Raw genomic sequence first — 23,529 nt, forward strand, 5'->3', positions numbered from 1 at the left:
GTATTACGTTTGTACTTAACGCCATTGTCTTCTAAAGACTAATCCAACCCGGCATATTCCAGTAAGTAACAAACCTAATACTAGTGGGTAATATTGTACATAGGGAAAATTACACGGGTCGAAAACAACCAGTAAGGATACCCAAACATTAAATCTTTACTTACCAACAGTTTGTGACGCAATCAGTGGCATTTGAAGGTTGTCCGTCATAGAGATGACATATTTAATTTTATATATCAAAACTGAAATACATGTATATGAAACTTTGTAAAATCAGGATTTTGACTGGGTTGGAATGATGTCAGTTGAACGACTGGATGAAATTGTGTCGGTACCGGTGAAATATATATTCCTGATAAGCCATTTCAAAATACCATAGGTTTTTCTCAGTTAGGTGTAACCTCAAGAAACTCGCATAGAAAAACGACGACTGTAATGTGAATTTGAAGAAAAATTAATGTTTGGTTGGAAAAGGCATGAAAAACATAAAACGAATTTCACAAGTTCTATGATAATACATCAAATTTGACAGGCAGCATGATTCAACCACAGAAAATGACCTAAATCGATCAGAAAGCGATGCTTTCAAATAAATGGATATCAACATTTTCACATCATCTACTTTAATTATAATTATTGTAAATCAACATGCTTATACAAAGAATAAGCATACAAATTAATTCGGCACATTTTCGCCTTGTATTCACTCTCCATAGGGTTTTTACACCGAGGTGGAGAACGATTTCTATCAACGAATTTATTTTAGCGCGTCCGTTGTTCAAGTTGTAGCACTGAACCTGGAACTTCAGATGCCAAGTTTAAAGAAACATTTTTCTACTGACGGTCTGCTACATCGTACATACATATATATTTACTGTCTTTAAACACTACACTAAAAATTACATGGATATAATGTTGTTAATGTTATTAAAGTGCATATAGTTTTAATAATTTTGATAAAAATGGCAAACATTCATTCTTTAAGTTCAATTCTTTCATGATGCAGAGCTCTTAAGACTAACGATTCTTGAGACCCAAATGTGGTTCACAACAAAATGCCTTTAAAATCAAATTCATCTACTACATTGGTGATAGTATCAGGTGAAACTGGTCCAAAGTTGAATTCTCCTGTTCCTGAACAAAAGAGGGATATGGTGGGATTATATCATTTGATAACAAGTGATCATTGACGATCGTTTATACGAATTCAAAAGCATGCTCATTTCTTGAATTCATCATAAAGAACCTGGAATTATGAGAGACAACTGCCCGTTCCTTCGTTTTGTTAAATGGCCGTTCAGATAATGGTGCAGTTTATTTTGCAAAGGCTTTATTCTGTCGCTAGAGGGTGTACGTGAAAACATCGGTTTAGAGCAACAAAATTTCGGGCTTTGAAACGTCTATCTATTTCAATTCACATCAGAACATTTAAATGGATTATTGTAATTATTTCTTAAGATGTTATATTTTATAAAGCGCAAGGTAAGATTAGTCGCCGCACGCTGGTGACATCGTTCTTGGAATTTTGGCGTTCTGTTAAAACTACATAATTTAGTCTGTAACAAAACATTGGTCTTCATGTTCTGATTTTTTTTATTATCTTTGAATAAATTATTATTTTTTCGAATAGAGTAGTGTATTGAATTGTTTAATGCGCGATCAGTTAAATCGAAGGCTTTACGAATAGTCATGAACGTAAACTTATTTCATATGGCTGATGAAGAACCTAGCTTTTTTGTTTTATTTCTTGCTTTCCCTTTCTCTTATAAAAGGTAGGACAATAAATTACTTTTTAGTACTGATGCTCAAAATTAAAAAAAAAAATCTTTGAGACAATTCAAAGAATAAGTAAATGCAAAACCATTTACACATCAACATTTTTCATTGTATGAATGATTCGATATAATAAAAAAAATGGTAATGCGAGCTTGCTTTTGCAGATAATTGTTAGAAAGGTCTTTTGCATGGTGGTAAAGTAAAATGAGACATAAAATGTGGTATGATAATTAGTTAGACAAATTGAATTTCTGTTTCGTTTGAACTTTTGTTATTGGGTTATAAATCTTCATCTTTACGAGGGTGGTCAAATAATCCGCCTCAGTGGCCCTGTATACCGCCGTCGTAAAATGTCCACAAAACAACACCCATGTATCTATCGCTTGCAGAAAAAGACGGTTCTCATTAAATCTGCCTATGATTAAAACACGCACCCCCATGCTCATGGAACAAAACAGCGCCTGCAAAATATAAGAAGATTGAATTTGCAAGCGACCTTAGAATTAAATTAGATATTATGCATTGCTGACGAAGTCCTTTTTGTCTATAAACATTTTGTTTTTGCTTTCTTATTATATATTTACAGCCCTCCTGTCTTATTTCTAATTCAAACAGCTATGGTAATAAATAAACAAAAAGGATCGCCACATTCACATAAATCGTTTATCTCTGTCTAATTGTAAATTTTAATTTCTTTCTAATTCGCGGTGCTAATTAGGAGCTGCATACATCGTAGAATGGGTGATCTCACAGAACCCTTCAGAACAACAAAAACTGTCCCCTGTAAGACCATTCATCAAAATTGCCATCAAATTCTTTGTTAATGTATCTCTTGTTTATCGTTATCCGTCAGTCGGGGATACCTAATTTAAGTATTAGTATCTATGATTTAAAAATGAATTAAACACCAAAAAGTGCAGTAGTGGTGACAGTTTTATGTCCAATTGAATTAATTTGCATTCATTTACAATTTCGTCGAGCAATAATAAGGTTTGTTAATTATTTCTATACAGTTGAAGCATTAGGCCTTATAATTAGCTTAAGTAAACTGAAGGTATTTCTTATGAGAAGGATGGTACCAAGTTGCTCCTTGCATATCGCTCAAGTCCATATGTCGGATTGAAAACCTACAATTTACAACCATTCTAACAAGGCCATGGACTTTCAGTAGGACGTAGCTATCTTTTTTTTTTCTTGTGTCAAAACAATTTAATAATGACGCTGGTTTCAAGCAAAATATACACTGATTGCGTAGTTTTAGATCAAAAGCCAAACAAATCTTATTGATTTCAAAGAGCCATGGCTGAGTGGCCTGCAATGAAATAGACAGGCCTAGGTCACATTGTTGTTGGAGACAACTACCCAAAGTCCAAGCTCTTGTTAAAATGCTTCTAAGACCATATATTACACAGGACTTCATCTGTTGAAATATTACCAGACCTATTGACACCGGAACAGTAATTTCGCTAATAGTTCGCTGATCTTTTTTAAGGTAACATTTCTTGGTGGAAAACCAAGCTATTGTCTCATCAGAAATCACCAAATTTTGTCAATCAATCTAGACACGTGCACTTTGGCTCACTTGATCTCATGCCCCCTCCCCACCCTCTGCACCTCAATAATGGTTCTTTATCTTATATATTTTAAACACTTTCAGAATACCAGTATTAAATACAGGAATTTTCACAATTGTTGGGTGTTTCCTTGATATAATTAGACTAGAAGCCTGGAGGAAAACATTACAAGTATTGTAATATAAGTGTTCTTGATCAAACACGAATGTTATGAGAATTTATGCTAGTGTTTCATGTACTAATGCATCTAAAATATAAAAACAAAAACGTATATTTCATGTACCAGTGATTCTGTCTCATAAACTAATGCATCTGTCACAAGTAAGAATGCGATTTTTAGATGTACTATCGGAATGTTATATGAAGTATTGCGACTATCAAGAGTACCACTCAATTTTTACATCTAGAAGTGCGTCTTTTACTGAACTGGTGCGTATGTTATATGCACTGTTGTTTTTTGGTATACATGAATATAATATTTGTGTCTTCAGCATGTACTTGTGTACATGTACTTGTGCATCTCCTACATATATAAATGTAATCGCATCTGTTACACGTACTAGTGTGTATATCGTATGTACTTATGTGTCTGTTACATAAACTATTGCAATAGTGTCTGTTACATGAGCTAATGCTTATTACTTATACTAATGTTTGTTACATGTCCTAGTGCATGTTACATATGCTATTGTCTAGTACACGTCCTAGTGCTTGTTACATGTCCTAGTGTCTGTTACATGTTCTAGTGTCTGTTACATGTTCTAGTGCCTATTACATGTCCTAGTGCCTATTACATGTCATAATGTCAGTTATATGTCCAAGTGTCCGTTACATGTACAAGTGTTTGTTACATGTACAAGAACCTGTTACATGCCCTAGTGTCAGTTATTCCTAGTGTCTGTTACATTCCTAGTGTCTGTTACATGAACTAATGCCTGTTACATATACTAATGTTTGTTACATGTACTAGTGCATGTTACATGTCCTATTGTCTGGTACACGTCCTAGTGCCTGTTACATGTCCTAGTGCCTGTTACATGCCCTAGTGTCTGTTACATGTTCTAGTGCCTATTACATGTCCAAGTGCCTGTTAAACATACATATCTTAGTGTCAGTTATATGTTCTAGTGTCTGTTACATGTACTAGTGTTTGTTACAAGTACAAGTGCCTGGTACACGTCCTAGTGCATGTTACATGTCCTAGTGTCAGCTACATGTCCTAATGTCTGTTACATGTCCTAATGCCTGTTACATGCCTTAGTGTCTGTTACATGTCCTAGTGTCTGTAACATGTTCTATTCAGGTACACGTCCTGATGCCTGTTACATGTCCTAGTGCCTGTTGCATGTACTAGAGTCTGTAACACGTACTAGTGCCTGTAACATGTACAAGTGCCTGTTAAACATACTAGTCGTGCCTGTTACATGTCCTTGTGTTTGTTACACGCCCTAGTGTCTGTTACATATCCTAGTGTCTGTTACATGTTCTAGTGCCTATTACATGTCCTAGTGCCTATTACATGACATAGTGTCAGTTATATGTCCTAGTGTCTGTTACATGTACAAGTGTTTGCTACATGTACAAGAACCTGTTACGTGCCCTAGTGTCAGTTATTCCTAGTGTCTGTTACATTCCTAGTGTCTGTTACATGAACTAATGCCTGTTACATATACTAATGTTTGTTACATGTACTAGTGCATGTTACATGTCCTATTGTCTGGTACACGTCCTAGTGCCTGTTACATGTCCTAGTGCCTGTTACATGCCCTAGTGTCTGTTACATGTTCTAGTGCCTATTACATGTCCAAGTGCCTGTTAAACATACATATCTTAGTGTCAGTTATATGTCCTAGTGTATGTTACATGTACTAGTGTTTGTTACAAGTACAAGTGCCTGGTACACGTCCTAGTGCATGTTACATGTCCTAGTGTCAGCTACATGTCCTAATATCTGTTACATGTCCTAATGCCTGTTACATGCCTTAGTGTCTGTTACATGTCCTAGTGTCTGTAGCATGTTCTATTCAGGTACACGTCCTGATGCCTATTACATGTCCTAGTGCCTGTTGCATGTTCTAGAGTCTGTAACACGTTTTAGTGCCTGTAACGTGTACAAGTGCCTGTTAAACATACTAGTCGTGCCTGTTACATGTCCTTGTGTTTGTTACACGCCCTAGTGTCTGTTACATATCCTAGTGTCTGTTACATGTTCTAGTGCCTGTTATATGCAGTAGTGTCTGTTACGTGTACTAGTGTCTGTTACATGCCCTAGTGTCAGTTACATGTCCTAGTGTCTGTAACATGTTCTAGTGTCTGGTACATGTCCTAATGCCTATTACACGTCCTAATGCCTGTTATATGTCCTTGTGTCTGTTACACGTCCTAATGCCTGTTATATGTCCTAGTGCCTGTTACATGAACTAGCGTCAGTTATATGTCTTAGTGCCTGTTGCATGAACTAGTGTTTGTTGCATGTACTAGTGTAGGTTACATGTTCTGTTGTCTGTTTGTAATAACTGCTTGTATGTATGTATCTAATACTATAATACAGACATCTTTAAGGTGTAACAGTGCGTCTGTAATAACTACCTGTTTGTATGTGTCTAGTAAATATAATACAGCATCTGTTTGGCGTATTTGTGCGTCTGTAACAGCTATTTGTGTGTATGATTTATGTCAATGTGTATCTGTTATATTAGTATATTATATTAGTGATTGTCTTACAAGAGAGTCTTTATTATTTGACTTGAACTAATTACCAATGGAATTTAAAAATAATTGTTATCAAATATATTCTAAAGATTATACCTATCAAATATATTCTTAAGATGATACGTTCACTTTTTTGCTTCTTTGTTATGTCTATATGTGTCTATGTTTGTTTATTCATCCTTTTGATCGTCTGAAAATATATTATCAAAAATAGATTTTCCAATATTCACAACAATGATTTTTTTCTGTATTTAGAATATAATCTTCCAATGAGTGTGTTCCGCATTGTTACGAGGTTTTTATTTTTACTTCTCATAAGACCCATCAAAATTATACCACCGGCGATTTAAAAACTTTGTAAGTCAAATTAGGTCGTGTAATTAAAAGATATAACTACGTTATAAAAATCAAATCAACATTAGTATGACGTTTATAATTTATTGGAATCTCAGTACAATATAATCATTTACAGTTTTGCCATATGTATGATTACATTTACCACAAAACGTAAGTCCTGGCGTCAAGGAGCATTCATCCACATAAATCACAGCCCCCTACCGAGGCGATATAGCGCCCCACACAGAAAGTCACTGAGTCGTTGTATAACGAATCAGGGACTGTTTGCTATATTTAGGTTTACTTGGAATCATTATCATTTTATGAATTATTTACATAAAAATAAATTGCACTGGTTTAGTTGGGGGAGGTGTAATTGTTGTTTTATGGATTAACTTAGAGACCTTGCACACATAACAAGCAACAGTAAAAAACAAACAAAAATGAGATTGATATTGTCTTTTAGATGTAATATAGTGATAAAATGGCCTATCAATCAAACGAAATGAAAACTCTTCATTTAGATGTAAAAGTATAATAACTGAAGAATGCAAAAAATAAGTTATCTTGCTGACAACATAAATGGTCAAGTCATTCTGAAATGGTCAAGGAGGTATTGATTAGAATCTATAAGACTATGTTCGATGCTTATACCGAGAGTTCCTTCAGAATGCAAGTAGACGGTCCATTATTGCCAGTATCCTCATTCATGAATCAAATGATGCCGTGGCAAAACAGGTACAAACAAAATTGAATGGCTATGATATGGTAGGGTGTATATCTGTCAAAAAATGCTAACAATATTTATAGGAATAAATCGGATAAAATAGGTTTAATGCATGAACTCGATTTCCAAAGAAATATTCAAGAAATCTAAAAACTGAAGTTACGACCTTGCTGCTATTTTTGTCCTTTATGAAACATATACATGTACGCTTCTCGATATAGATTACACACCTGTGTTTAAATCAATAGGTGTTTAACTCAAAGTTCTCTTGATTTCAGACTATTTATTATATACATGTGAATTTTGGCCTATAATGGTAAATAATATTGAAGTATAGTTTTTCTCATCTATAAATTCTCATCTATAAAATACAACTGAAAACAAAGAATGATACTTCCTCAGCTTGATGGCGTTTGCAGCATCGAAACCAAGTGTGTAAGGTGTTAGTTTTTTTAAATTTGCCTGACTCGCCAGATGAAAAAATTTCATATATTAAACATTTTTTCAACAACCGCAATTTGATTATTTAACTTTAACTATTTATAGGCAAAACTGTTTCTGCCACAACAAAAATCACAAATCGATTAGATTGAAAAACTTCGTATATGTTTGTCTTTCTGTGCAACGTAAATAATGCTTCACGCAAAAACTTTCCAAATTTTATTTATTAATTATTTACACATGAATCTGTTGATAAAAATACGCGATTAAGAATGTTCAGTCAAATGGTGAATCTAATACGAATTTTTGTTTTAGTTTAAATATCTCCATAATTTTTATACCCGATTTGAGAAAAAAAGAAACTGCTTCTAAATAATTTTTCCCAGATCGGTTGTAAAATAATTTGAATACATTTATCTTTATCGATTCAATGAAATAAGATTATTACTTACAAATGCAAATACAATAACATAATAATTCAGTTTTTTTAATATGAATCCTAATAACAACATCTATATTTTATTTTTTTTAACAAGAAACACATAGAATTATTAATAGAATGAAAACTAATCTCAAGAACTACATTATTTAAAAAAAATAGGGGATTCGTCGTTTCCAACATTGACACATGCGGTATTAGTATATATTTCCTCCATTTCTGTTTCCGTAAAATAAAATGGAAAGGTATCATATTATCTTATTTTGATGGTTTTTATTATTATTTACACAACAATTAAACTCATTAATAGAGGAATTATGTGTCATTAACATATTCATAAACTGTCAGTAGCATTTCTTTTTAGGGAATGTTATTTTATTTAGGACAAAACTAAACACTGTGCCGTATAATGAGGCCAGGGCCAATTTAATTAAGGTGGCGTTTTTTGCACCCACTGTTTATTTCGATGCAGTTTTTGAAAAATCAAATATATTATATGATAGACCGTTGTACATAAATAAACAACAGGTACACTTTTGATAAATAGCACCTGTCAGGTGAAATATTTACCTTTTAAAATAAATTCCTATGACAGAGTTATTATTTTCGTAGGAAGTCCTAAAGGACTTCTAAATACCCTGTAGGAAATTTGTTTTTCCCAATGGTAGTAATTATTTTCTTATGGGATATTAATATCTAAGGGTAAATAGCTCATCTGCCAAGTGAAATACACATAAAACAAAAGTGGTTATAAACTGATTATGCAATGGTACATCATTTCATATTCTATAGTATATAGTATTTTAAGAATCTGTAAGAGCAAAAGTGCTGCCTTTATGTACTGACAGGGAATAAGTAGTTCAATAAGTCAATAGATTTTTGAAACTCTGACGTGCCTTACTTAGCTTTGTGACACCTTATACGAAGTCTTCGAACTTTAGGTCTTTTCTAGTGAACTTTTTCTGTCTTACACTACGAAAAGAAACTTTACATTTAAATGTAGAAGATATAAGACTTCATATTTACTTTAATTGAAAAACTTTTGCATGTTTTTCGTTGTGGACTATGATGCCTTTGTCATTTTTTGATGATAACTCTGAGTTATTGTTGTTTATTCTGATTTTACGATGCTATTGTTCGATGCGTTTTAAAATCTTTGAAGAAAATAATTTTCTTTAAAAAAAAGTTTAAATTTCTAAGTTTTTAATTATAATTATGTTTTGGTATGAATTGTTCAATTGTTCAGTCACAAAATAATGAAGAAACCTTCTGAAAGTTAAAATATAAGAGTAAAAAAAGATATAAATTTCCAAACCATTTTATAAACTTATTTGCATATTGTTTATATATGATGGTCATCTGGAATAAATAAATTTGTATAACATTTAATTTGTTAACAATTGCTTTTTGTTTGATTTTCTGCATCATTAACATTAAAATATTTAATAAACATGTTAAGAAACCCCTTTTATTATTTTTATAAGAATGTGAGCAAATTTGTATGCATGTATGCTTGAAATTGAGCAAATAGTACTTCGAGAAATCTATTGGGGGGGGGGGTGTGAATGCCCCCAAAAAATGATTAATCATTATTTGCAATTTCTAGTGAACTTTATTAAATAGATAAATATGATAAAAGCATAAAATTGCAAAATACGAGTTGATTTAAGAGTTGTCTTCCATATTTCGTTGAATATTCATGAACCTGACAGTTCCCGAGAATGACTCCGCCCCCTCATGCCTCTTGTGTTAATATTATGTAAACAGAGCTGGGGGCTGGTGAGTAGAGATTCTGGTTAATGTTTGAAATTATTATATTTTGAAATTTGTTATTTATCGTAAAGTTTGCTCCGAAATTATTAGATTTGTAACACTTCCAGGAATTCTACACGTTTAACTTGGAGCACTGGTGAGATACTGATATAAAATTTTATAATCTTCAAAATCTTAATTTAATTACGAGACCTTTGAGTCTAATAAATGTGATACCATAACTTTTTTATTATTGATATCAAACAGAAATTTTATGAAGTGGAAATATTTAGTTATAGTTTTTATAGAGGTAAATTATCTCGCGAGATTTATTGTTTGTTTAAATATTTTTTCCTTATTAAAAAATATGATATATTGATTTTGCCGATTCTAAATTAATGCGACAATAACAAATAATTTTCTTGGTGAAATAGTATAGTATCTTATATAATTTTTTTAAAAAAATTATCTAGATTATCAATTTTTTTTTTTTAAATTATGTCTTTAAAACCAATTTTTGAAAGCATTTTTAATAAAAATTAGTTTCTTCATTTTCTTTATTTTGATGTATTAATAGTTTCTAAAAGGTTTAATTGTACTTTACCTTTAAAAGTTTCTCAAATATATATTGTGTTAATAAAAGAGTAAAATAATATTTTTAAAATTCGGTTCATTTGATTTAATATCTTTAATACTGTTATTTAAATTATTATCATTATTACACCGTGTATTATCATTATTTTCTTTGTTTGATGTAATTTAAATCTTTCTCAGCTAAATCAAAATGTGTTCATATTTTGATCTAACCATCAGTTATCTGATTTTAACCCTTGTCATAATTTTTAAAAATATTTCTTGGTAAAAAATATTTTTTTTTATCACTTGTAGAATTTGTAGATCACTAATTTTCGTATATCAAACAAATATTCCATATAAAATAAATATAGAGGAAATAATTCATTGAGATTAATAATTTACGAGTACTTTACAAGTGTTTTACCACTGAACTTTTATTTGGTTTTGTTTTATAATGTTTCATTACCGATTCCTGGAATTTCATCTTAAAATGAAAAAAATAAAAAATCTGCCTTGATCGTTAGAAAAGCTATCAGACTACCTGCATAGGCCCAGCTAATAAAAAGAATTCATTGCCCTCACAATAGAACAGGCTTGAATTAGAAAAACAGATTGGCAAATATTTATTCGTAGATCAGTGGTAATAATTCCAAAAATTTTCGCAGAACAAAAACTAATAAAACTTTTCGCTCATGTGGTAAAATCTATACCTTTGAAGAATCGGGCATTATTTTTCTTTTCATAAGAATTAATATCGGGGCTAATAAATCCAGCTTCCTGGTTTTGTGGGGCTTGAAGTGTCCTGGTTATGACCGTTATTGCGGACAGACCCCTCATAAAGTGGCCGGCAAAAATACTAAGCCGCACCGTGAGAGCCTCACAGATTCAGCGGTGTTTTGATTTTTTAGGCCCTTTGCGGCGGGTTTGATCGTGTCTAGTAGGTGGTCCGCAGACCTCGCAGATATAAATCAGAATTTGATAAATTATAGAGAAACAAAAGTCTAGAATAATAACAGCAAGTCGTCTTCTTTCTAAACTTGAATATTTTCATGCGCGAGCGACTGTGTATTGTAGCGAGGAGTTCACCTTAAAGCTGAGGTCAACTTTATACGCCATCACCCGCTTGCTGAATTAGCCAATCAGCGGGCAGCGTTTCTACAGTAGAGTGTGGATTATTTTAATGAGCTGTATGACAAAACTAAACGAAGCGAATCGGTGTACTTATGTTCATCTGTCATTTATTCCTTATCACACCGCCTATACCGTCCGTAGTTCGACTTCTATCTAATATTTACAGAAAACAATTGTGTTTATGTAATATATCTCTGTGAAGCGAATTAAAAATCATCGTACTCCGGTACAAGCGTTTCGTGTGGTTAAGTGTGTTGGTTATTTACTCTATGTAATTTTTACAGAGGCTTTTATCAAATTAGGAGTGAAGTGACTCGCATATGCAAGGACTTAAAGAAGAGGAAGAATCATTATTTTCCGGGAAATGGCTGCGATGAATCCGTACGCATTTAGGGGTTGGCACCTTCCCTCGTATGCAGATGGAGCGAACTGTGACAGGAATTATCATATGTACGGGTCCTGGCCCCACTCCGGGTACTTCCCCCCGGGGTCGGTGTATTCACTACAGGCAGACACACCCAAACAACACAGCAACAGTGACTGGAAGCTGAACGGACTGTGTACAACGTCCTCAGAAGGTACGTCAGCCAGGGGGGATAACTCGTCAGTAATGAAGCCAGGATTTGAAAGTATGCTTTATAAATCCTACACTAGTCGAGGGGACAGCGAAACCTCGAGAGAGGAATCCCCCTCTCAAAGAAGCTGTTGTGCTGTATCATCCACGTGTAGTGCTTATGAACGTTTGAATGTTTTAGATAATTCTTGGAGGTCCCCGGAGGTTCCGACAGCTTTGGACCTGAACAAGTCTGGAGCAGTGTCCGCATACCCTTCCCTGTGTCAGAGAGGTGAGTACCTTGCTAAACCCGACCCCCAGCTAAATTGACTTGTAATGAATAGACGGCGATACGATCAAAGTTTCTGTACAAGACCAAAATTCATCACAGCGTTTTTGTCATTAAAAATACATTACGGTTTGAAGAGTACATTTCAATCAGGTCCATTTTTGAATTTTTAACTTGTGTCGATAAGACGCTGTATCCGGAATGAGACGAAGATCGTTAAAAACACATAATTCAATATAACAATGCATGCTATGCAAAACTACTTGGGGATCAAAAGCACGAGGTGATGGGAAAACCATTCCTAACTCAGGAGTACTTCTACTGCATCGCTTTGTCCGTGATACCCACAACACAAAATACTGCACCATAACATGCAATTTATTTACACATTTATTGCCTCAATTCAATCAGTATCCCGATCAACATTCAGATACATTTTTAAAACGCTAACCGAATTATGTAAATATTCGATAATAAATAAAAGCAAACACTTCTTACAATCTTTAAAAAATGCATTAAAATCTACAAAAAATACTATACCCAGAAGAGAGTGAAGTGAAATAGGCTCGGCTAATGGTAAATAATTTATTAATATGACAGGTTTATTTTACGCTGTGTGGATTGATAGCATCTTCAATCTTGTAGCTTTAAACATAATTACACGTAGGCTCCGTTTTGTCAATATTTAATTTAAATGTAGAATTTTGAATCAAAATACTTAAAATAACCCCCATGGCAGTATTACACATAGGAGATAATCAATGGAACCTTTGGTTTTAATGTGACTAGTTTTAAACTTTCTATTCGAATCGTTGCGCTGTAACTCACTTTAGATTCTTTATTTATCGAAATGATAAAAAAAACCGTACATTCAAAAAGCCTCTTGAAAACAAAAACATCATAACATGGTTTTAATAATTTTCCTGAATCACCCACCAAGATGCAGTTTACACATATCTACAATTCACAAAACCCATCAGAAAAAATGCGCAATGGTGAATTAGAATTTTGATTGCTTTATAAAAACAGACAGGATTCACACGACCTCGTACCAAGAAATCCCCCGCTCCCCAGCAAATCCATGTTATCACTAAACCAACTACAGAGACCAAAGCCGAGAGGTGCTTTATGAAAATGATTTTTTGATGAGACTGAAAAATAGGTTAATTGGGTTTTATATAATGTACTTTAAACAAAGAAGAAAACGTTTTCAAAATTTTTTTCCCTTTAATAATGCATCTTGTTTTTATTATAAAATGCATGTTATAGCGAAATCTAGCATTTAATAAAAACAAAATTGAGAAGAGAAAAACGACCAAAATGTCTCATGACATCTGGAAAAAGAAAGCAAGATAAGTAAACAAATAATAAAACATGATGTAATTATTGACTATATTCCTCATATAATAGCATCAACTACCGAAAGACCCACTTAAAAGCACAAAAAGAAATAATGCAATATTAATTTCAAAATACAAACTGTTTGAAATTTTTGTCTGCTTTACCTATGTGGTCTACACAGAATTTATACATAAATAATTAAAGTGTCAATGATATATCTCTGTTCCCCAGGAATTATTTTGTTATCTAAATGTCAAGGAATACATCTTAAATAATTTTTATACATACTAATGTGGTTGACACACGACAAATAAGAAACTCGTGACTAAAACATGTCTCCCGCAATCGGAGGGGCTGGTCAAAATTATTTCCGTAGGGTACCCTCCCCCCTTAAAAAATGAATGTTTTCTTACAAGTAAATTTGCCGTAGTTGAATATAGAATATTCTAAATTTTTAATCTTTCTTTTTTTGTAACTAACGTGATGTGACCTGTATTTAGAGTATCTATGTTGATCATTTTGTCCTAACGTATCACCAAGAAAAAATTCGCCGAGACTTATTTTTCTCGGTTTCTCATTACCCAATGGCTTTCTCCATGATTTGATATAAACATTGATAAAGAACTTATTAAGAAAACAGTAGAAAATCGTCCGCTACATCAACACGGTATCTTCACCTTAGTTCCTCTCATTGAAGGACCACCCAAGTTCCCGCTTAGATCGTGAACATGCATAATTTAGTCATAATACATCTTTTTTTGTTTTTTACTCGTGTTTGCAAAAATCTGTACAGTGGTCATCCCATCATCGCGCGGTTTTACTTAATGAATGACCATGATGATAATTAAGGTGTTAAAAGATATTAATAACGCTTTGCAAACCCTCTGTAGTTCTAAGTTATAAACCGTAAGGTGTATATCACACACGATATAGAACAGGCACATCGGACAGCGACTATCATAGCTTTCAAAAACTAATGGGAATCTCTCTCTCTCTCTCTCTCTCTCTCTCTCTCTCTCTCTCTCTCTCTCTCTCTCTCTCTCTCTCTCTCTCTCTCTCTCTCATTATCTCCTCGGTTGCACTTCCGATCGGAAAAGGCAGTCTGCATTTGCATCATTACACAGCCCGGAAAGCTTTCTCATTTGGACTTTAAATTTCTTTGCAGTCTCAAATGAAAACATGGCGTCATGTTCCTGCTACGATCGTTTCGCTGGTGATATCATCGTTACATAATTATCTAATTGTGAAAGTCGAACACATCTCGGAGATTTTTTTTGTCGGGTTGATCATTTTGCCGTAATCTTTCTTATTTATCAATATCCGAGATGAGACTTTGTTTACAGCCATAAAGAAACGCCTGATCAAAGTCCTCTAATTAACTACCTTCATTAACTAGTAATACTCCATTACCCCCACTGAAGCTCCAGAATCGGTTTGTGAAATTTACCGACATCGCGAAGAGTCGGCGAGTTTGATTGGTCATTAGTCGTGTGATTTTTTCCCTCGTTTTTTATATTTTTATTTAAAGGGTTAATTATTCACATTTGATTATCACTTAAACAGATATTTTAGCTGTATACAGAGGTAGTGTCGGCGATGTTTAGCACTAAGAGAGGTGATTTATTATTTATTGATGGGGGTTTCTGAGATCACAAAATAACACGGATCTCCTTAAAGTGCAGTTTTCATACATATCATTAACACTTTAAAAGCAATTATCATTGCATGAAAGACATTTCTGCAATACTGCACCGATTGCCGTTCTCGACGATTTATGGATGTTTGAGTCGATGGTTTGAAATATGGATCTTTGTTCCCCATCACCTAATCCGGGCATTAAGGGTTGCGTTTACACCCGATATATCTCATCGTATCTGGGTAATTTTTAGCCAAATGGAATTTTAAATTATGAAAATGATTTAAAACGCTGACTTTTTTATTAATTGGCTTTAACACCATTACGATTTGCAGTAATGCATGTTTCTAATGGGTCCCACAGAATAAGAACCTCACTTTAGAATAACAAGTTTTTATTTCTGAGTTTTTCTATAATGCATATTACTTTTCTTCCTGTTTATCGGAACAAACGATTAAGAATTGTCGTGATAATGTTTGAATGATATTTTTAGAGGTTTTGTAATGGTGTTTCCTTGAACACCTTTAGGGTGGCTTATGCATTCAGTAAATAAATTATCACATCAGAAAAAAAACACAAATCATGAACTCCAGGATTATTCACTTTTTACCCCCTCCCCAGAATTAGATTTTTTTCTTTTTTACATGAAACAAGAACGACTTTGAGTTTTTATAATTTTTATTAAAAAAACAAGTACGAAAACATAAGATCAATTGTATAGACGTCTTACCAATATTTTAAAAGTAACATATAATGGAACTTTAAAAATAAATTCATTTGGTGATAGTTCATAATTTATCTAAAACTAAGGACAAGCGTGCCATTTTTAAGTTTCAACCTGTTTTCCGAGTTTCCCGGACTTAATGCGTTCTTTCTTATATATTTATTAGATTTTTTAAATAGAAGTAGTTTTAAATAAATCATTGTTATTCATATTTTTGTACAATGTAACAATGTAAAAATTAACGGCGGTGTGTATTTATCATAAAGAATCTCACATTTATAGAATTTCGAAACTTCAGAAAGTTTTGTAAAAAAAAAAAACAAAAACAAAAACAAACAAAACAAAACAAAACAAAACAAAAAAAAAACAAAAAAAACGAAAACTCATAAACGCCAACAACTTTATTTGTATACTAACTAGCTATATTGTATGTCACAAAAATTTCGAAATGATACATAACCAGGAATCAATAGGAATAAGAATAGATTAAGAGGCTATATGTTTGTTATGAGTTAGTCGCGTTGAAAACGGTTTCATATTGTGAAATTTAGTTCATATCAACAAGTAATAGTATCGGACAAAATCAAGGGGGTGGGGAGGGGCGAATGATAAGTGAATAGAATTAAGACCCCTTCTTGATTTTTAGCATCCAACATTCCAAACCTGGAAAAGACCAAACAAGAACGTAATTATCACAATAGTAGTTCACGACCATCACTGGACATGTTTAATTGTACTGTTTATTTGAATATGTTCGATTCAGTTTATTTCCTTTAGTTATACAAGTCACCAGAATACAAAATATTGTATATATTTAGGTCCCATTGGTGTGTGGACAGATAAAGGAGATGAAGAAAATAACAATGATTGTTTTACAAAATATTACAATGGTGAACTTATTAATTTCTCTGTAAAATATTACCTAAATTACTGAGGGTTATTTGTATTATCTACACTAAGCAACTTAACTAGTTTGTACGCATTAGGTTTCCCATGGTGAAAACGCTTAATATATTTCTTTCGTAATTCCTCCTAAAATGGACATTTCAAAATGAATTGGAACTCACCCTTTATATCAATTTGGTGGCACACATTATAAAAACCTCTGATCTAATATAAAACGTTGAAGTGGAGTACACACATTTGTTTATCTTTGAGCATTAGATGTTTTACTGAGAAGTAAAAACTCTCTGATTCGTGGTTTGACTGAATCATGAGTCAATACAAAGAATTGTCATTTGAATTTTAAGTTAAAATAAACAATCCTTGGCCCTAATTGATTTCTGAGAAAATAGTTCGTTAATCTTAGTTAATTTTCAAGACATCGGATGTGAATTAGTGACAGGTTTTCTCGGTATTTTGAGTTATGCCTCAATACATCAAGTAGGTTTTATTCTGATTGCACAATAAGAGCTTGTTAAGAAGATATATTTAATTTGTATGTATGTTTAAATAACAAAAAAAACTTAAATCTCACGTGACGCTGAATGAAGAGTCCCTGTTGACGTTTTATAATCATCTAAATCAAATTAAGATAATTACGTCTTACGTTATAAATAAACGTTAGAATGAGTTGAATTGAGGATCTCAAATAACCGGTATCTGTGCAGATAGCTCTATGGCAGGAATCTGACGGTTTGACAGGTAACATGGGACGGGGGACGGACGGGAACCGGATTCCCGGTATAATGCCCCACACGAGAGAAATAAAATGGCTGGTATCATTTCAGCATCGCTGTAGTTCTATCATCTGAAATTTTATCGGTCCGACAAATTGAAAATATGACGCCACCTTTATATGAAACAAATATGCTAAAGAGATCGGTTGTAGGTCTGGCTTTGTCATACCGACTGTTTCAACACTGCACCACTGAGCCACGGGACAGGTTTACGATCGGAAAACCTCCGGGATGGACATAAAACCCCGATAAATCCCGATTTGGTAGTTAGGCGGCTTTGATGGGGATCTTTTCACACTGAACAGAATGATAAGAAATAAAGAGATTATTTCCTCTAGAATTATTCAAATCCTGAGATGAAAAGTTGTCTTTCATGCTGTTGGCTCCAGTTTCCATTTGCAATCAGCAATAACACATTTCCTATATGTAGAGTTAAATGTAACTGTAAATTAGAATTAAATCTAATCTCTCTCTCTCTCTCCCTGTTGATCTCTCATAACTTTAACGAATTGATACTACACGTTTAATCGTAGAAATTTCTTAACATTAAACAAGTATATTCACTAACCATTATATTGTCTCCAAAAAAACAACAGAGAAAGCACGAGACAAAGAGATTTTTTTAGCTGCGGAATGTAAACAGAACACAAGGTGTTTGATTTGTAACAACTCTGTAGGTGGATGAGTGCAATGGTTTGCGAATTGGTCGTGAAATGACTTACGGTATAGGGGTTTATAGTTCTTTTATAACTGGATGTGTAGTGGGTCCCGTGAACTCATTTTATCACCCGCCCAGAGCAAAGGGACGCTCTTTGCTAGACACAACAGCAATAATCGAGGTTCAGATCTGATCAGTCGATCCTAACAAGCTATATATTCATATATTCAAACACAAGAAATTTAAAGACATGAGATTAAACAATTAGATCTAAACCATTAGAAAAATAAAACCTACAATGCGTTTACTAAGTAGTTTAAAACTGTTCTCATCTTCGAATGCGTCACCTTGAGAGCATTCATGTTCAAGCCGCAAGTTGAAAATTGAAAATGATGTGCATTTCGGAATAAATATTCTAAAAAAAATTAGAAAAAATCAAATCTCTCTCTCTCTCTCTCTCTCTCTCTCTCTCTCTCTCTCTCTCTCTCTCTCTCTCTCTCATAAATGTTTTTTAGCCAATTTAAGTTAAATTTACAACCGTGAGTCCATTAATCACACATATCATCTGCAGAAGGTTATTTACAATTCAAAACATATTTCATATCTATTTTTTCAACGTTAAATGTAACCTAATTTAGAGCGTACGTCTCCCATTGGGGGACCACCCGCTCTCCGACACCGGTCCATTGACAGTGCAGTACAATCTAAGATCGAACCCCCCACGGCCATCCACCAGCGATCCCGTGATATGCATCCCGACGAGATCTTAGAGCCCTCAAATCGATTTACTCTCTCTCTCTCTCTCTCTCTCTCTCTCTCTCTCTCTCTCTCTCTCTCTCTCAATTCTTTTACACCTTTAACAAAATGTAAGATGATGAATTCAGACGTGGCTCAAGTTAAACTTGTAACGAATGCTGTGTGATGGAATTCTTTTTGTACACACTCGAATGAAGTTTCTCACGGGGACCTTCCTTACAGGTAGTTGGTTTACTATTGCCCAAATGTAGTCTGCTGTACAGACAGTCTACCAAGCAAAAGGCATGATAATATCAACGTGTTAATTGCTTTTCATTTATGTAAAAAAAAGAAGAGTCTCGCTGTCAAAAAGATGGCTTTTGAGATCGAATTTAGCCATTATAAATCATCTTTCCGTATGGCACAAGTCAGTTGCTAACATTACAAAATTGCAGAAGACAAACATATGGTGTATGTCTTTCTCCACCGTGTAAGGATAGAGTGATCATAGGGGATGACGTTTAATAAACAATCTGCGGCTTGAAGTGGGCCCTTTACTGTAACTTTGACAAAACCCAAGCTTGCATTTCATTGAAGAAGAACTCTGCATACTTATTATGTAAATGAACAGAATAAGTTGAGCATAGGTGGACATATCCATTAGTTTGCTGTAGAATTTGATACAACTTGATTTCTGCCTATGGTATGTTACTTTAGCTGATTTATTTATTAAAATTGATATATCCAAGGAGTATCTGTCTTGCATCAACATGTAAGGTGGTTTTAAAGGTGTGTGTAGAAGGTTTCAGATGTTCAGAAAAATGATCCCTATTACCCTTACTCAATCGTGTTCTTACGTGTTGTTTGTAATTAAAATAAGTTTCTGCGAAGATGCGAAAAAATACTGCGATTGCCTCGGAATGTTTCTATATATAGAACCCAATGAATATTTGCCTGTATTTTTACTTCTGTAAGTGCAAACAAATTAGGGATGATCTATAGTCTCGACCGGCTTCATCTGAACTATTTACATTCATGTGTCGATTATGCATCTTAGCCGCGGTGGGTTTGTTTTGCAAAACATTTCAACAACAACAGTCCTTCAATATTTAATGAAACATCGCATATAGTACTTTAGGGATTTTTTTTCTCAAAATTCGTTGAACCGTGATTGTGTTCCATCAGTCGTGGTAATGACGAGTTAAAGATTCATGAAAATGTTCAAAGTAAACATCTAATTAACCAGTGTCACCGCGGCGCCTAGGCTTTGTCTCCTATGCTTCAACACCCAGATCTGGGTGCAACAAGGAGATCCGGCATTACAGAGGAGGGAAAAGATGAAAGTCGTCCACAGTCGGATCGTTTGGTAATTATTTGTAAATAGTTTGTGAGCGATAAGGAACTCGATGTTTTCTCTTGCTGATCAATGTGACAAGAGAAGGTACATTCCCACCACCTCTCGCTCAGTAGTTCCACTAACAGTACCTGTGCGTCGTGGGAATAGGTATTACTCGAAAATGCGTAGGAATATTGAGTTTTAAATATATTAATTTTTATCGTCTAATCTGTGTTAGATTTTTTTAAGATAATTAGCCTAATTAGACCACTCACCATCACCACGACACAATGGTGATTCTGTGAAGCTCTGGCGTTGTGAGACACGTGATGAATGAATTATAAGACTCAGGGTCCAGGGTCTAGTACATTCGTTAACATTCCTCGGCACGAGTTTTATCTTAATCAGTCATTAAAGGAATATTTCATAACATTCACCAAACACACGACGAAGAAAACAATTTGAATTTCTGTTTGAGTTTTTTTTAATATATTTATGACTAATATCTTTTCTATATTATCTTTACAAACTATGTTGAATCGATCACGCTTACAGTTTGTCATGATACAAAAACAGAACAAAATGCACCATCTTTGTTTTACTATCTTCTGTCTACTTTCATTGATTTTTTTTTTTACAATAATGTCTTACTTCATATAGAATTGAGTGCGTTTATTGATTTTAACTGTAAACTATTTTACCACTGGTCTATCAATTTCATCAAAACAATTCGTTTAATGTCCTTGTTAAAAAAATTTGTCTAAATATATATACTGGAATTTCCCCCTTGTAATGATATCAAACATTAACCATAGGATTTAGTTTTGTTTTAATCAGGCATGTCAGTGAATTTATAGGATTGTAATCAACGGTAATTGCTGGCGGGCACCTTATTTTTCTTGATCGGCATGTGTTTGATTGGATTATAATGAATTTGTGATATCCCATCAGATCTGTAGCTAAAAGACATATAGGTTAACAGTAATATGAGGGTCCTGATTATTCACAAGCCATAAATATAACCCATAAATGCAATTGGTTTCTATTTTATTAAATATCTAATTACTTAGTACTTATCTATCTGTGACATGCCTACTGCATTGCAATATCACACCGATAAACACACGGGCGCTCATAAATATGCTCTCAGCATGCATTCGGGGGCCATAATATGTATCAAATGGCTGTTGTCTGTCTGTAATTGTGTTTTCTCTGTGCACTCGCATTGGGGTTTGAGTAGTAAATTTGAGAGAATCCAAATGCGTTTCTGATTAACAAGGCTTTAAAAATCTCATGATTATTGGATTAAGTAATTGTTGCTGCCATAAAAGTCTGCTGGGTTCATTTAAATTAATATAAAGCGGAATTAAACAAGACTGGTTGTTTTCTTTTTATTGTACAATAAATCAGCTTGTATCATCATTGGGTCCGTGTTTTCTTTATTTGGCCGATGTTTCGCCAAGAATTGCATTGTCATTGCATTATTGTAATATAAAGATTTACCTTAAAAAATGTTTCTTAATACTTAAATTTTATGCATATTTTTTCGGGAGAAGAAATTAATTTTCTTCATTACTAAACCGTGTCAAATTTAAGATTTGAAAAAATTTATAAATTAATGCCAACATTTTCAACAGAAATATTTTTAAAAATATAATGAAGTTCTCGACGTTTTCAGAATTAACGTACGAATCTTATAAAAAGTTTTTATTTTGTTCGGTTGATTTGTTTTGGTTTAATCTTTTGTTTTTATTTCAAAAAAAACCTTGAAACCCAAAATTAATGGAAATTTATTCATGAAAACAATATCTATTTTGAAAAAGCTTAAAACTTATTTCGTGTAAATATAAATTCTAAAATTCAAAAATTTGTATCTTTCAGAAGAACAGCCTATATCATGGAAAAATTGTAAGTATCTATAGATTTCCAAAACATTTGGCAAAAATGGACATCATTTCAATTCTTGTCGATACAGCTTATCTAGAAAACGTATTATCTTCAAATTATTCATATTCACTTAGACAACTTTATGTGCAAAAATACATGAAGTATTGTTTGGTTTAAATATAATCATTACTCTACCGGACTTTTCAATTTCTTTTTTATGCTCAACTTCCCCAGCCCTTCGACTGCTTGTCGCTTCATGTAATAATATTATTGATTGCAACGCATAAAAAATGCAGACCCCGTTGACATTTTTATAAGGTTTTTACTTTTATGTTAAACAAATAAATAAAAAACATGTACAAAAAAAGAACCTCCTGTCGCCCTTTTGACTACCGCAGTCTCTGTCAACGACATTTGGACAGTAGGCTAAAAAAAAAAAAACTCGATCACCATTGTTGTCTCTTTCCTCGGCCGTGGTTTGCGTTGAGGTGAGAAAAGACCCTATATCTGCCTTTGATGTATCATCTGCATTCTCAAAGTATCGCCAATACGTTTAAAAGTTATCTCTCCGTCTTCGGAGAGTCCAATTTCTTTTTCCATACTATTTAAAATATAATTTTGAGGGGGTAATTAGAATAAATGAAGCAGGCAGGTGCTATACAGTGGGTGTTACAGAATGATTTAAAAATTCGCTAAATAATGTTAATTGAATTTTTAAAATAACCAAAGCAAACGACGCAATTTTTAAATAAAGAGCAAAACAAAAATTAGCAAACTAAAAATAGGACGTATCAGCATAAATTTAAATGTTTCAAAATACGCTACTCAAAACTGTTTTGTTTACATTTGTAAATACATTAACAAATAAAAGTAAAATATATACTTTATTTATCTGTAGAAACTATAGACTACTGAATAACTGACAAAGACCATAGTCGAAAACTACTCTTTTTAATATTTGTAAAGAAAGAATAAAGCAGTTGCTATTGAAACTTGAACCATTTTCCTTGATGGGGAAAATCTTCAGTTACAGGTAATAATAACGTTTGTATACCTTTCGTCCATCGGGTATCGATACTAGTGTCGCCTTACAAGTCGTATTTTCTAGCAATGCTGACGAGATGAAATAACCCAGTAGATCAGTTTTCTTACATATGCAATGAGACCTATTTTTATTACATCCAAATCTCTTTGTCAAAGAAACAGTAGATTGAAGCTACAAAATCT

The 23,529-nt window shown here is 33.4% G+C and overlaps 1 protein-coding gene across 5 annotated transcripts in view; it reads left to right on the forward strand.

Annotated features, from left to right (window-relative positions):
* Window positions 1-23,529, forward strand: part of LOC128159644 (homeobox protein Hox-A9-like) — a 48,937-nt gene that overhangs the window by 22,068 nt on the left and 3,340 nt on the right. The window contains exons 1-3 of one of the 5 annotated variants that reach the window (XM_052822823.1): window positions 11,538-12,042; window positions 12,220-12,309; window positions 22,297-22,323. In XM_052822823.1, coding sequence (XP_052678783.1) covers window positions 11,829-12,042; window positions 12,220-12,309; window positions 22,297-22,323 — 331 coding nt within the window. In that variant the 5' untranslated portion in view covers window positions 11,538-11,828. Of the gene's footprint in view, window positions 1-9,774; window positions 9,915-11,533; window positions 12,310-22,296; window positions 22,324-23,529 lie in introns of those variants that run through there. The other 4 variants (XM_052822818.1, XM_052822797.1, XM_052822833.1 and 1 more) reach the window with 4 other exon arrangements.

This window comes from Crassostrea angulata, chromosome 1 (genome assembly GCF_025612915.1).
Source record: "Crassostrea angulata isolate pt1a10 chromosome 1, ASM2561291v2, whole genome shotgun sequence".
NCBI classification, from domain to species: domain Eukaryota; kingdom Metazoa; phylum Mollusca; class Bivalvia; order Ostreida; family Ostreidae; genus Magallana; species Magallana angulata.